This window comes from Amia ocellicauda, chromosome 16 (assembly GCF_036373705.1).
Source record: "Amia ocellicauda isolate fAmiCal2 chromosome 16, fAmiCal2.hap1, whole genome shotgun sequence".
NCBI classification, from domain to species: domain Eukaryota; kingdom Metazoa; phylum Chordata; class Actinopteri; order Amiiformes; family Amiidae; genus Amia; species Amia ocellicauda.
The window spans coordinates 24,307,397-24,323,178 of record NC_089865.1 but is presented as its reverse complement, the minus strand read 5'-3'; the positions used below and the strand labels follow the sequence as shown (position 1 = coordinate 24,323,178).

The 15,782-nt window shown below is 42.9% G+C and overlaps 1 protein-coding gene across 3 annotated transcripts in view; it reads left to right on the top strand.

The window, feature by feature from the left end:
* Positions 1 to 9,380: 9,380 nt before the first annotated feature.
* The window catches only part of nhej1 (nonhomologous end-joining factor 1), a 151,661-nt gene continuing 145,259 nt past the window's right edge, over positions 9,381 to 15,782 (top strand). The window contains exons 1-3 of one of the 3 annotated variants that reach the window (XM_066688317.1): positions 9,381 to 9,451; positions 10,009 to 10,195; positions 11,246 to 11,461. In XM_066688317.1, coding sequence (XP_066544414.1) covers positions 10,010 to 10,195; positions 11,246 to 11,461 — 402 coding nt within the window. In that variant the 5' untranslated portion in view covers positions 9,381 to 9,451; position 10,009. Of the gene's footprint in view, positions 9,493 to 10,008; positions 10,196 to 11,245; positions 11,462 to 15,782 lie in introns of all 3 variants that reach the window. The other 2 variants (XM_066688318.1, XM_066688319.1) reach the window with 2 other exon arrangements.

The following is a 15,782-nucleotide window of genomic DNA, read 5'->3' as shown; positions in this document are numbered from 1 at the left end:
GTGCGTCCTTGTCTGTGGTTAAAACCTACTATAACCCTACAGTTCTCGACACTTTCCTGTTCTAAGGTCTCAACTCTCCTATGTTTTCGCATGCACACTGTTTCTCTCATGGGCTGATTGACCAATTCTTTGATATCGCTAATACACCTCAGATCAACAAGCTGAGCCTTAAGATCACGAACCTTGATCTCTAGGACTTCAACATGTCAACAATATGTCACAAAACAAAATCTTCTTGGATGAGTTCATCCAGGAAGGCAATAATTCTGCAAACCTGACACTGCAGTGGCCTCATGCTTCTAAATGTTACAGTTTTTTCAGTCTCTTAGTTTCTGTCCCCTGGTCAACTGCTAGACTTTTTGTCACAGAGAAACAGCACAGCTCTTTCGCAAAAGCTGCTTTAAGTACCCTTTTATCTACGTGCCACCAATTCACACCTAACTGGCTCCACCTGGAACAGAATTCCTGCTAGTGCTAGTCCTTGTATAAATCACCTTTATTCAACTTATTTACTTTCACCAACTCAGCAGCTGTACTGAATTGACTTCAATTAAGGTAAACTACAGACAAGATTAACTTCAAAGCCAAAGTTAGAACAAAATGAGGAATGCTGGTCCGACTGGTCTGAAACTAGGAAAACAACAAGATATATAAAGAACAAAGGAAACCAAAATAAAGTTATCAATAAGTGAATATAACAAAGAGAAACAGTAAAATAATATAATTTAGTGCACACAATAATGAATAGTAAAAAAAAAAAGATAATTAAATAAGTTATTAAGGCCAGTCACGCCCCGCTCGTGACATATAGATTTATAGAAAATAAAGTAAAACAAACAAAATAAAATAAAAAATAAAGACATAGATTAAACATCATTAAAATAATTAAATGAATAAATAGAAGTAATATATATCATAGTAAATAATAGTAATAATATTTATAAAACGTTCCTCATTGCCTGTAAAGTCCCCCCTCCCCCACTTTTTGAAAGCATCTCTAACACTGCCCCCATCTCTGATGCGCTTATCCTATATCAGACTATGGGCTGTGTGGCTGCCCCCACTCCTCCCTGCAGCAGTGGGCCCATGCGGTTGCAGGCTGTCCACCCACTGTCCACATTGTCCACACACTGTCCACACACTGTCCACACATTGTCCCTCTGGCTGTGGCAGGCAGACACACATTTGGCTGCTATACTGGCAGTGTTCTCTTCCTCTCCCAGAAGGATGGGGACCTTTTCAGTGTCTGGGAAGGGTGTGAATTCTCTGATATGGTTCAGAAATTTGGGGGTGTATTTTTTTCGTATGTCTGTGTATTTCGAGGAGCATAGCAGGAAGTGTGTCTCTGTTTCAGTCTCTCCCTGCTCATAGTGGCCGCACAGCCGCTCCTCTCTGGTGACCCAGGACTGTCTTTGTCAGCCCTTTTCACCACACCAGGTTGTGGTCACTTACCTCACCTTACCTAACTTAGTCTGTACCTTGTCAATATTTGCCTTTCTTTGGAGTTTTAGATTTTTACAAGACACAACCCAGCACAGCATCTCCCCATCTCTCTTCTTTCCCCCCTCCACAATCACTCCATCAACCCCACAGTCCAAGGGATGAACGGGTCTAGTTCTCTAAAGAGAACAGTCTTTAAGTTCCCCCATCAGTCCAACAAACCATCCATGGGGAGGGGAAACTCCACGGCAGTCTTGACCTCAGTCCAATTAAAAGCCACAGTTCCAATACACACTCATTCCAGCTCACATCGGAGATCTCCGCCGCTGGGCTGTAAGGGAAGAGAACACATTTGCGCAGCACCGCCTCGGTGCAGTCCTGCCCAGCGAGACTCGGCAGACTCTGGGGGTGCTTAGCTCCACCACACCCGTTCCTGGGCTCCCAGCAGGCAGTCAGGGGCCTGTATCTGTCATGCCTCAATCTTCTACCTACCACACCCCGGGTGTGGAGCCGAGTCTCTCGCTTCCCCTCCCATTCACCCGCCATCCGTCCCATCACTGCTTCCCTTGCTCGCTGCACTGCATGCTGACCACTCTATCCCCCATGATGAAGAAAAGAACCAAGGGCTACTTCATTCAGCTGGGGAAACGGAAAGCTCGCGAGAGGCGGGCGAGATATTCCCATCTAAACGCCCGCCTCCAGCGCCTGAGTCTTTTACAGCTCAGAGGCTTCGACCTAGCTGAGGAGGTGGCCCGGGTCAAACTGAGTCTCTCCGCCCTCTATCGGGAGGAGCAAGAGAAGATCAAGGTCCTTTCCAGGGTCCGCATCATGGAGGACGATGAGAAATGCAGCCGCTTCTTCTTCAAGAAAACGAAGGAGAGGCGGCCTGCAATGTCCTCCATGATCGACTCCTCGGGGCAAGAGGTGGAGGGCAGAGAGGCTGTTGAGACAGTGGTGCGGGATTTCTACAGGGAATTGTACGACCAGAAGGTGGTGGATCAAAATCTGATCCATCACTTTCTGTCCCTGTTGGAGTCCCGCAATGAGGGGGACGAGGAGGAGGAGGAGGATCCAGAGATCACCACCACTGAACTCTCCCAGGTGATAAAGAGTCTTAACTCTGGAAGGACACCGGGTCCCGACGGGATCCCTGCTGAGTTCTATAAGATCTTTTGGGAGGTGCTTAAGGAAGATCTGGGCCAGGTCCTGGGGTCGATGTACAGAGAGGGCAGATTGGCCCCTTCGATGAAGAAAAGTATCCTCTCCCTTCTTCACAAGAAGGGAGACCCGAAAGATCTGAGGAACTGGCGGCCAGTCAGCCTCCTGTGCACCGACTACAAGATACTGGCCAAAGCACTGACGCTCCGGCTGCAGCGGCCACTCCCTCAAGTCGTGGGTCCCGACCAGGTCTGTGGTGCCCGGGGGAGATCGGCGGCCGACAACGCCATGCTGCTCAGGGATGTCGTGGCCTACTCGAACGAGAGAGGGCTTCCCCTGGTCCTAATCAGCTTGGACCAGGAGAAAGCCTTCGACAGAGTGGGCCACGAATACCTGCAGCTTGTTATGGAGAGGATGGGTCTCGCTCTTGGCCTGAGGAAGTGGGTCAAGATCATCTACAGCGGCCTAAGCAGCAGGGTCCTTGTGAACCGCCACCTGACCGAACCATTTCCGGTCAGGTCGGGGGTCCGGCAGGGTTGTCCCCTGTCGGCCCTGCTGTACGTCCTCTGCTTGGAGCCGTTCATGCAGGCGATCCGCCGGGACGTCCGGGTGACAGGTTTCCATCTCCCGGGTTCCGGCGGAGAGCAACTGAAGGCCCTGGCCTATATGGACGACGTGGCCGTGGTCTGCACGGACGCTCCGTCCGTGGCCAGGGTCGAGGAACTGCTGGACGGCTTCTGCAGGGCGACGGGGGCCGCTGTGAACAAGGCCAAGAGCGAGGTCTACCTCTCCAGGGCATGGCCTGTCGGCCGGGGCCCGCCGACCGTGTTCCCTGTGAAGCCGTTTATCAAGGTTCTGGGGATCACGATCGACGGGACCAACACGGGCACCCGGAGCTGGGAGGAGGCCATAGCAAAGGTCCAAAGGAAGATCCACGGCTGGAGCACAAGGACCTTGACGATGGCTGGTAAGGTGCTGGTCGTAAAGGCCATCCTCTTCCCGATACTCCTCTACGTAGGAATGATCTTCCCCCCAGACAAGGTTATCGCAAAACTAGTGACCCGAATTATATTTCGGTTTGTCTGGGGGAGCAAAATGGAGAGGCTGAAAAGAGTGCAGATGGTGAAGGGTACCCTGGATGGAGGCAGGGGGGTCCCGGACGTTGTGCGGCTGATAAAGGCGCAGGGGCTGGCTTATGTGGTCAAGAACATCCAGGCTGCTGGCAAGAAAGTGAGTTTCATGAACCGCTTTTATTTTGTCGTCTGCGCAGTGAAGCAGGCACTGTGGGAGGGACGGAACATCTGTTTGTTCAATAAGCAGGAGCTGGACCCGATCGTCATCGCGCGGAGGGGCATGGTGTTTGTGAAAGACTACGTCAATCTGGAGGTCCATCAGAGGGGCAAGGAGGAAGCCTTTAAGAACTGGCGCATACAAGATCTGGGGGAGCTCAGGATCCCATGATGGGACCCACCTCCGGGGACGGTTAGTTCCCCCTGCTGGAGCCCGAGTCCAAGATCTTTTAAAGATCTTTTAAAGATTTTATGAATGATTGTTTTTAAAAGAAGATTTTAAATAACGAATCTTAATTGTTTTTAAAGATTTATAGTTTTGTTATATTTTGTTGTCAAATACATTGACCGTTTTGGGTTTAATTTAAAATGCATTAGACTTTTTTTGTTTGTTTTTTATTTTTCCTTTTTAATTGTTTCTTTATTTTGTCTAATGCATTTTCAGTTATTTTCAATGTATTTGACTTTTTTGTTGGTGTGCAGTTTTTGCTTTTATCACGTTTTGTTTATTTGATTTGAGCACGTTTATTTTAAAGTTAATTGTTTTAGTTTTGTTAAAAATCACAAGATTTAAAAAAAAAATTTAAGTGATTTTAAGAACTGATATTTTAAATGATTTTAATCATAAGTATTAAAATTGGAATTGTTTTATTTTAAGAAATGTAAAATACTTTAACCAAATAAACAGTATTCACTCTATCCCCCACCTCAAGCCATCCCCCAGCAGCTGTAGTGCATTCCCCCAGACACTGCACTGCCCTCTTCTGGATAGGGATCAGCAGCGGAAACAGACCCAGCTCTGCTCTGCAGGCTGTGTTGGGGGGCATTCCTGTGGACCTGCGGGATGTGCTTACAGAATTCAAGTTGTAGTTGGCTTTTGTCCCAGTTGGGCTTTTGTCCCAGATTGTATAGGTGGGGTTTGTGAGGGGATCCCACACCTCACTCCCGTAAAGGAGGATTGGCTGGATAATTGCTTGGAAAATGTTCAACCAGATTTGCAGAGCCGGGTGGCCCTATACGCTCACTACGCAAGTTGCATAGGGCTCCGCCTCCACCTCGTGTCAAAGCGGGTGTCAATGTTTACAACTTCGATGAGAGGATGAAGCGGAACTATCCTTCTGGTCAAGAAAAGAGAAAAAAAAACACCATGAGAGTGAATTGTGGGAACAGCAATCAGGTAAACACTAAAGGTGTTCTCTCCTCTCCAATTTTGATATCAGCAAAGAACAGTAACGTTGAGTTGATGTGCTAGCTTGCAGTGTATCTCTCTCTAGTCTGTCTGTCTTGCTAACCTAGCTGGGCAGTGCATCTCTTGGTCTGTCTGTGTCTTGCTTGCTTGCCAGCCACTTCCAGTGCTGTGTTCTGTGACTTTGTGCCTGACAAATGTGAGAGTGAAATACAACTTTTATTACGTTTGATAGACACCAATGGGCAACGGTGTTTATAAACTGCCGCTCGGAAAAGATAACCGTGTCATGCGTGAACATGCGTTCATATGCACGTGCACAAAATGAAACTCGCACTTTCCAGCAGCAACCTCTGTGGGGACCAGTCCAGACAATATATGGGCGTGATGGCACTCCTCATAGGCGCACATAATTTTAAATCAAGACAATGATTATCTAGTCTCTTAGTCAAGGTGTAGTTACTCTGGCCTATGCAAGATGGAAAGCAATGGATTGACATTGACTATTGATTTATATATTGAACTTAAAATGTTGATTAGCTGGGCATACTGGGCAATATGGATGCACATCTCTCTGTAAATAATAACCATCAAGTATTCAGTCCAGCCATAGTATAAATAGTATTTTATATTTGAAAATGTATAAAAGGAAATCTAGCTTCAGTTAGTACTAACACAGACCCAGGTGAGGTACAGGCAGCCTTAGCCAGTACTAGCACAACCAGAGGTGTACAGCCAGCATCAGATACAAGAAGCTTAGACCCTAATAGAACAGTTGCTGCTCCACCAAATGACCCAGGTGTGGATTGGCCTCCAGTCTTAACAGACTTTATGAGGACTGAGTTAGTGCGCAGAGGTCCATTCAAACCAGGACTGGATTTTTCTTACGCTAAAACAGGGGTTTTCAAACCGGTCCTGGAGTACCCCCTGCCCTACTGGTTTTTGTTGCAACCTAGGTCTTAATTACTTAATTGAATGGTATATTGCTTTGTTCTGTCAATGTTGGATTCAATTAATTCCTCGGCTGGAACAAAAACCAGCAGGGCAGGGTGTACTCCAGGACCGATTTGAAAACCACTGCCCTAAAGACAAGTCTAGAAGAGGTTTCCATTCAGGCTTATTACAGAGACAGCTGTCAAATGGGGAAAAGATTACCAGGAGCTGGCTTTCATACTCAATCAAAAACAATGCTATGTATTGTCTTTGCTGTAATCTCTTTTCTACAAAAGACTACAAAATAATAAAGGAAGGCGTGAATGACTGGTCAAATATAAACGTCATTCTGAAACACCATGAGGGTAGTTCTGAACACAACAAACAATATGATTCAGTGGAGAGAACTTGATCTGTGCCTAAGTTGGGGACAGAATCTTGACCAGATACTAATGACAATTTTGGAGGCTGAAAGAAAGAGATGGCGGGATGTCCTTACACGTTTAATAAGTATCACCCAGTCTCTAGCTGAAAGAAATCTAGCATTCAGGGGTTCATCAAATCTGTTATGGAAAATCATCATTAAAGATGGAGAGACACATGCTCATTACCTTGGGAAGCGCACACAGAATGAGCTGATACAGATTGTGAGTGACAAGATTCTGGAAGAAATAGTGACTCAAGTAAGAGACTCAAAGCACTTCTCCATTATCTTGGATTGTACACCTGACATTAGTCACCAGTAGCAAATGTCCATTATTCTGAGAAGCATGGCTTTAAATGGAAAGCCAGAGATCAAGGAGCACTTCCTTGGCTTTGTGAATGTTGAGGTCCACTGTCCACTGTCGTCTTAGATAAGCTGAACGAGCTGAAGATTCCATTTGAAGATTGCAGTGGGCAAACTTATGATAATGGGGCCAACATGCAGGGCAAGCACTAAGGAGTACAAGCCAGACTACTCAAAAAAAATCCCAGAGCCGTGTTTGTCCTATGTGGAGCACATACTCTAAACCTTGTCATTGCAGATGCTGCCAAATCTTCAAAAGATGCAGTTGGGTTTTTTGGGCATGTGCAAAAGCTCTTCACCTTCTTTTCAGCTGGCACACAAGAAACACGTGAACATAACCGTGAAGTAATGGAGTGACACAAGATGGGAGAGTGGGCTCCAAAGTGTTCATGCAATCAGGTATCAGGCTTCTGAGGTTCGGGAGGCATTACTGGAAGCCAGACAGATGATCAATGATCCTGTGGCCAAAACTGAGGCACAAGCACTTGCAGAAGAAGTTGGGTCCTACCGCTTCTTGATTTGCTGTGTCGTATGGTGTGAGATACTGACAATGACAAACAAGGTGAACAAGCTCCTCCAATCTGCCTTAATGCAGTTGCATATCACAGTGAATTGAATCTCAAATGCAAAGGCCTCCGTCACTACATACCAGGAAACTGGATTCTCTGAGGCCAGACAACAGCCAAAAGCATTTGTGAAGAAATTCATGTGGAGGCTGTTCTGAAAGAGAATAGACTCAGAAACAGCAAGAGGCATTTCAGCTATGAGGCTCCTGATGAACCAGTGACTGATGCACTAAAAAACCTTGAAGTCAACTACTTCAACATTGTGGCTGTGACATCCATGGATGAGAGATTTGAAACACTCAACCAGGTGAAAAACAAATATGGAGTGCTGCTGAACTTCAGCACTGCCTCTCAGATGTCCAGTGAATCTTTAAAGGCTCACTGCATATGGAAGTTGAAAACACTCTAACCTTCAGAGATGACTGTGACATCAGTGGAATGGATCTGGCACACGAGATTCTGAATTTACCTGATCTGCCATCAGATAAAATGACTGCCTTTGAGCTGCTTTCCTTTTTCTGTGAGAAAAACCTGGAGGAACTCTATCCTAACCTTTGGTCACCCTACCAGTAACAGTAGCATCGGCAGAGAGAAGCTTTTCAAAATTAAAGCTCATCAAAAGCTTCCTGAGGTCTTCCATGTCACAGGAACGTTTAAGTGGTCTGGCCATCATGAGCATAAATCATGACGTGGGGAAACACATCATTGATGATTTCACTTCAAGAAAGTGCAGAAGAGGAATATTTTGATGGTAAGATTTGAATTCAAACATTCAGATGTTTACACACTTAGTAACATTTAAGATTGTATGGCAGAAATGCATTTGTGTAAATGACTACTTAACTACTTAATACTTTCTCAATTTCTTCCAGACAGTCCAGATAGACTGGTGCCCATGCTGATGCTGAAAATTCCCATGCTGTAGAGGGAACTAAAGCTAATCACACAGCTGTATAGGTTTTATTTTACTATTTTAAGACATATAGCTGCAGCCATAGCCTATAGGCTTATGTTTACATTGTATAGATAAAGCTAATTGTATAATATTGTGAGGACTGGACTAATTACCAGGCAGCAGAGGTGTGTCAGGTGTGACTGTGTGGCAATGGCAAATGGTTTACATGGCTCATGGGTCAGGTAGGAGGGCCCTTAGCAGACTTTTGATTAGGGCCCCTGGTTAGGTCAGACCTGATTGAGGCACTGAGAGTCAGGCCCAGGTAGCTGTAGCTGGTGCTGTGCTGTAGCACCATGCTGCCCAGCGTGAGGTGGTATCTGTGTAGGTGTATCTCACTAGGTGTGGGATGAATTGTTTCTTAACTTACTCGACACGCAAAAGCATTGTTCATTGGTATATGCTGCATGAGTATAATTATTGTAGAGCCCAGAGTTGTTGTTGTTGTTAATATACAATTCTAGTTTTAGACCTACAAGACATTAGAAAATACTGTTTGTCAATTATTAATAATATACATTTGTAACATTAATTATATAATACCAAACAAAATAAATAACCTGGATGTTTGTTCATTTACGCTGGATTATATTCTCGAAGTGGAAGCTAGTGCTGAAGTAATGTAATGCAAATTCTTGTATTAAATATTGTACAATTTAGATTATTAAATTACTAATTTATTGTACGGTTATTGTAAGTGTAAGAAGACTCCATTCTTTTCCATATTATACCCAAGTCATACTTTTTTATACATCTTTAATAGGCTATGATTTTTACATGTTCACATACAGATTTGTACAACATGCTTTTTCTTTTTGTATTTTTTTGTGAAGGTGAAAATATAGAAATGTTTCCCAAAGTATTAACCAAAAAGCAGCAGCTTACTTTAAACAAACAAACAAACAAACATAAACTAAATTAAAAGCTTGCACATTTGAAAGTGGTTATGCCCATTTTTGGTTTGCTGCCAATTTATGGGGAAGGGAAGCATGGCTTTGAAAAACACTGCAGTATTACTGTCGCAAGGGCTCCCTCTGGCGTTACACAAGATTGATGACCTGCAATATAGGAACCATGCAGATTCGACCTTGTTTCCTGCAGGAACCCTACAGCTGTCGGAGCAGTAAGTTGGCAGGACAAGTGAGTTGAGATTTCATTGCATAGCCTCTGTTTTGTAAGGGGTGAGCGCGAAATCCTTTCATTTTCAAAGTACAAACTTCTGTTTGTAAAATAGATCAGCGAGGGTCGTGTGTATTCAAAATAGTGTTGTGGAGCAAACAAAATATTGGCCCCACCACGATGTTTTGGAGAGGTTCATGCATGTTCAGTACATTCACTATAAGTTATGTTTAAAATGCGTGCAGACACCTTGCTAAAGTGCGTATTCCCACAAATATGTAACTTTTGCAAAACAATACTGTTAATCCAGTCTGCCGCTGACATTTCTCCCCCCTGTAAAATTAATACATTTGTCTTACTTGGGGTAATGTGATATTTATTTATAGAAATATAATTCGGATTTAGGCTTGTCCATAGTCTTTCATTTGGCTCTGACGTGCAATGATATCATTGAATCAGACCCTAAACATTCAGAGTGACCGCTGTCCGTCGTTAGTGACTCCTGCTGCTCAGATTGTGTCTCGCTATGATGACTGAGTATCCCTGTCCCTGTCCCTGTCCCTGTCTGCCCTGTCCAGGATGGAGGTGGAAGGACGCTCAGTTGGGGTTCTTCTGGACCAGCCCTGGGTGCCTGTGGAGATTGCGGAGATCCCCTTCCTGGCCAAAGTTCATTTTGGAGAAACCTCCTACAGACTGCTGATCTCAGATCTTGACACGGTTTGGCATGAAGACATGAACAGAGAAGCGATAAATCACCGGGCACAGGTTAGCACCCTTGCCTATTGAGGAACTAAAATAAGCACCATTAGAAGTAAGAAAGATAACTAATTAAATATGCAGTACCTACTTGCTCTGCTTTCCGATCTCTGAAACACAGTAAATGTAGAATGGATGCAGGTTGAGTCTCTCCAGCCAAATACTACCTAGTACTAATATTGTGCCACTCCAAAAACGTGGTGGCCACTTAAGAATACAGAATAAATCGCCTTCCTTTTTAAATTGTTTTTATTGTTACTAATTTCTTAGCAGATGGGCTTATCCAGGTCGACTTAGTTTACAATTTCAGTGCCTCTACCCCTAAGCTGTGCAATGAGTTAAAAAATTATAATAATAATAATTTACATCATAAATGTGTATTATGGTACTTGAAAGTATTTACACCTTTCATTTGAAACATATCCATATGGTTGATTAAATACTGTAGAATAAACATTTTTTATAAATTATATAATTTCAGGGTTTGATGAACACTGTAAAGATTCCAGTTGATTGTACTGCATTAAGACAAGTGTATAAACCTGGCACTGTCATTCCATTGATATCTACACCCCCCCCTGTCTTAATGTATATATCATTGATACATCGTATAGTTAAATATTTATATATCACTCAATAACTTTCAAAAGAAGGGTGAGAATATGTTTGATTACAGCTGTACGGTTCCTTAAATATTCTGCAGATACCACACATTCCTTCAATGGTTGTAGCCCTAAAGAAGGAAAATTGTTCCCAAAGATATTCACCCCTTCCGTGTAAAGTATGGATTAATAAGCAATGTTCAGTTCTGTGAAGGCCAGGAAAGATTCTGTTATCTGGGAATTAAAAGCTGACATTCTCCAAACTCTGTTGTTCTTCATCATTCTTTACGCTCAATTTGATTATTTTTACACAATTTCCCAGTTTTTAGGTGATTCCAAGAGACCTAGAAAACCCCTCTGAAACTTTCAGGATCAAGTGTGAGTGTTATATATATATATATATATATATATTGCTACCTGATTGCAAATTTGCTAATTCGGAAGAGTTCCCTTGCAGGAGCTCAACAGGCGTCTGAAGGCCCCCGTGGCTTCTTTCTTCTGTCACCTGTGTGCGGTGGCACGGCCCAGGCTAAATGGAGGGGCGCCGGAGGACGTGATGGCTGTGTTCTCACAAGAGCGACTCCCACACCAGCTGCTGGTGCGTCTGAAAAGCGAGCTGGCCGGGGTGCCTTTCTACTGGGAGTTCCGCTGCTCCCCTGCTCCACTTTCAGTGGTAAGGTTTACATTTAGTTTGCACCATTTGTTACAGCTCCTCAAGGTACACTTAGCAACATCTTTGTTTATTATTAATGTACTTGTTTTTTACTTTTACAATGTGACTTATGCGTAAATTCATACGGTTGGGCTCTTCTGATTTATTTGCAGTAATATGGATGCAGTATCCAGCAAGGTGCAACAACTGTGTCTTGTCTGAGATTTGAACCAATGACTCTTCAGTTACAGGTCTAGAGCACTGCTGCACATTAACAAAGTGTTATAAGCTTCAGGGGTCAAGAAAGAAAATCTGACATAGAAAGCGGAACCTGGGTTATCATTTCCAAAACATTTTTTCATGATCAATCTAAAACCTGAGACAAAAATATAATGCTCAGATTTAAAGTCTTTTGAGCTGTGGAGTAGAAGAAAATCTAATGTAAATGTAAATGTATCTTTATCCCAAGACATTTTATATAAATTGAATGTGTGTGTGTTATTTATCTTGGATTAAAAGTTACAAAAATATTATTTTGGTCCATATTGCATAAGTGTGTGGCTTGTGTAGAAACAATTAATTCTAAAAAGCAGATGTTGGAGTCTAGTCAAATATCAACTAAAGGTGTAAATATGGAAGTTATCTCTCTTTATTATTATTATTTTTATTTCTTGGCAGACGCCCTTATTCAGGGTGACTTACAACATAAGTGCAAAACAAATTGCAAAAATAAAGGCATCAATCATTACAAATTCAATTTACATAAAACAGCAATTCAAAATATAAAATACATTTTACAAGTTCCAATTTACAATTTACACAGGCAAGTACAGTAAGTGAGGTCCTACATCCTGGACGGTAAAAGCTAAGTGCTGTCAAGATCTAGTGTCACAGTCAAGGGCTACGGGAAAGGGAGCAAGGAGGAAAAAAAAATTGAAAACACAAGAAGCATAATAAAACTGTGAGGTGCTATCTAGTGGTGATAAAAGGACTAATATTACACGTACTGTCTGAAAAGATGCGTCTCTTGTGGGTTCCAGTGCCTTTTCTGTTATTTACCCAGATAAAAAAATACAGAAATGTTTAATGTGAATGTTTTATTCGTTTTCCATAGAAACAATCTATAACTAAGTCTCCTAGGGTCCAATTCTGCACAAGTTCAGTTCTCACTCTGTAAGTATCAGTATCAATTTAGTTGGTGTTTGTTTTAGTCCCAATATGTTTCCTTTGTTGTGTTTAACTTCACATTAAAAACTATTTTAAACTAACATTTAGACTAGTGTACTAAGCAATTCTGAAAAGAATATGCAACTTGCACGTAATAAAGTGTTTCAGTCAATCCAAGATCTTTATTGGAACAAACCTGCACATTTCAAATCCTTGCAGATAATATGGGACACATTGAGGGGAGAGGGGGAGGGAACCTACCACATCCTCAGGGTCTTCAGCAGAACTAAGAATGGCATGATTGAAGGGCTTCAATCTGTGCATCTCCTTGCTAATCTCCAAAAAGCATCAGTTTGTCAGGCAGCTGTGTTTGGCAGTTTCTAGTGCTCTGACCAAAAAAGCGTGCTGCTGGCAGGGCTTTTGTTACAGTGCAGCCTCAGAGAGGGAGAGTGAGAGGCAGCAGGGGCGCACTGCCAGATGACAGTGCTGTATTATTGCAGCGTCTGAAATAACAGGTTGGCTGGCGATCCTTTGGTATTATTATTTCACCGCAGGGATCGAAATAACTGTGCAGATTGGCAATGCAGGCTGCCAGGATGCAGAGCAACAGGAGTCTGCTGTCCCGCTGTAGGCAAAGGCCACTAGAAATGTGGCAGTCGGGAGGTGACAAGTGTGGTGTGGCCTGTATTTTTAACTGCTTAACAGACACACCGGGTGCACTGGATGTCACATTCTGTGCCCTTTAGTATTACCCATTGTTTTACCCTGCAGATTACAGAAAAATATCTACTGATAACTATGGTACTTGGTAGGATACATTAGTTCCCCGTGTACAAAACCTCCCAGTCTAGATTACGATTCCATCACATTGTTCCACTAAATTTTAGTTTCTTTCCTCGGTACAGAGTAAATATAATTAATGACTAATATTAATACTAGTTTTATAAATGAGTAGGTGAAATGTTGATAAGTGATCAATTAGAAGTAATAAAATGCAACAATTATAAACTCGATGTGGCGGGCAGGAGCAAGGCCCTTTTCAGTCTTTTTCACCTCTTCAGCAGGTGTGAGCAGACAGACTAATGTGACTGCTATACCCAGACAAACCAGTCCCACCAAGTGCCTTGATATACTCCCTTATCTATAACATTTTCCAGTATACTGGTCTGTGGCCTAGTGTTCACCATTATTCTTGCACAGTTGTACAGTTTTACCTGTTCCAGAGTATGCTGTACGAACAATACCGTCCGCACTAAGAAACAGACGGGTGACAAATTAAAGGAAAAACCTGAATAAATGAGGGGAGGAACATAACGAATGCAGATGCCTCCAAACAGGTGTATGGCATGATGCAATTAACATCCCATCATGCTCTGTTGCATGTATAAAAATGCTGAGCAGATCCAGTTGACCTCTATTTTGGATCAAGACGGCAGTGCTTAAACCTCTCATTACAAAGACAAATTCACCTTTGAGAGTTTGTGTCCACTTGTACCCTTAGAGGGAAGGGTCATTGCACATCATTACGAAGTTATTCTGAGTGATCACCTTTATCCTATGGGCCCAGTTTTTCAAAACTTGATCTGGATCAGAATGACCAGTTCAAAAGTTGTTACAATCTGGAACACACTCCCCAGTGAAGTGGTTGAATCTGGAAATTTGAGTACATTTAAAAATAGACTAGATAGGATCCTTGAATCCCTTAGATACTAATGGACCCCAAACGAGCACGATGGGTTGAATGGCCTCCTGATGTTTGTAAACTTTCTTATGTTTGTATGTAACTTTGATTCACATATACATACATGTGATGCATCAGACTAACTTATAGACACAATTCAACTCTCAATGGATAACAAAATAATTAACAACCCAAAACATTCCCAACCCAAAACATTTGGTTATAATTAATTAATTCAAGGACCCTTTTAATAATAAAGGTTCACTAGAGCATCTCTCATTGACTTTCCAGCTGGTCCATTTGGCTACAATGCTGCCAGTGGTGTGTCAGGGCCATCCACTTGGGGCTGTGGAATATCACCGCTGTCATCATGGAGAGGAACTTTTCATGTTTGAGCTATGTTATGAAAGACAATACAGGCGAGAATGATGTTGCATGCTCGCCGTGGCTCAACATGTAGGTAGTTCAGACATGCAAAGTTCCTCCTCAACCCTCCATTTAGGTGCTCAATTGTGCTCCTGGTTGTTCCATGAGCACTGTTGAACCTTTCCTCTGCATCAGTGCTTGCTGTGGCAAAAGGTATCATTATCCATGGTAAGAGTGGGTATGCACTGTCACTGATGCCTTCTGGGGGTTTTTGTTGAAAACTTTGGAAGATATTACTCTCCCTCAGAATTCGTGCATCATGGACAGACCCTGGCCATTTCACCACGCAGTTGGTGATGATGAGGTCTGCATCTCCCACAAGTTGCACATTGATGCTGTGCTGCTCCTTTCTGTTCACAAACTTGCATTCCCTCTCATGGGTTGCCTGGATGTGCACATCTATCACCCCAATAGTATTTGGCATTTTTCCCCAAATCAAAAAACTTGCACTTGATCCTCTTGATGTGTTCAGGATTAGTTGGAAAATAAACAAACTATATTGATTGAAGGTAGGATTGAATTACCAGATCCAAATCCCAATCTCAAACCCTTTTTCAGTTTTGAAATACCCAATTCTCCAATTTAATCCAATCCGATTACTTAAATCCTGTTAGAAAAGTTTTGAAAAACTGGGCCATGGTGAAACATTTCTATCCTGAAGGGAGTGGTCTATACCAGGATGACAATGCCCCCTTCTACAGGGCACGAGGGGGTCACTGAATGGTTTGATGAGTATGAAAATGATGTGAATCATATGCTATGGCCTTCACAGTCACCAGATCTCAACCCAATTGAACACCTATGGTAGATTTTGGACCGACGTGTTAGACAGCGCTCTCCACCACCATCATCAAAACACCAAATGAGGGAATATCTTTTGGAAGAATGGTGTTCCATCCCTCCAGTAGAGTTCCAGCGAATTATAGAATCTATGCTAAGATTGAAGCCGTTCTGGCGGCTCATGGTGGCTTAACACCTTACTGAGACACTTTATATTGGTTTTTCCTTTAATTTGTCACCCATCTATAGGTCTCCTATAGAGTTCCCCCACCATGAATACGGTAGTGA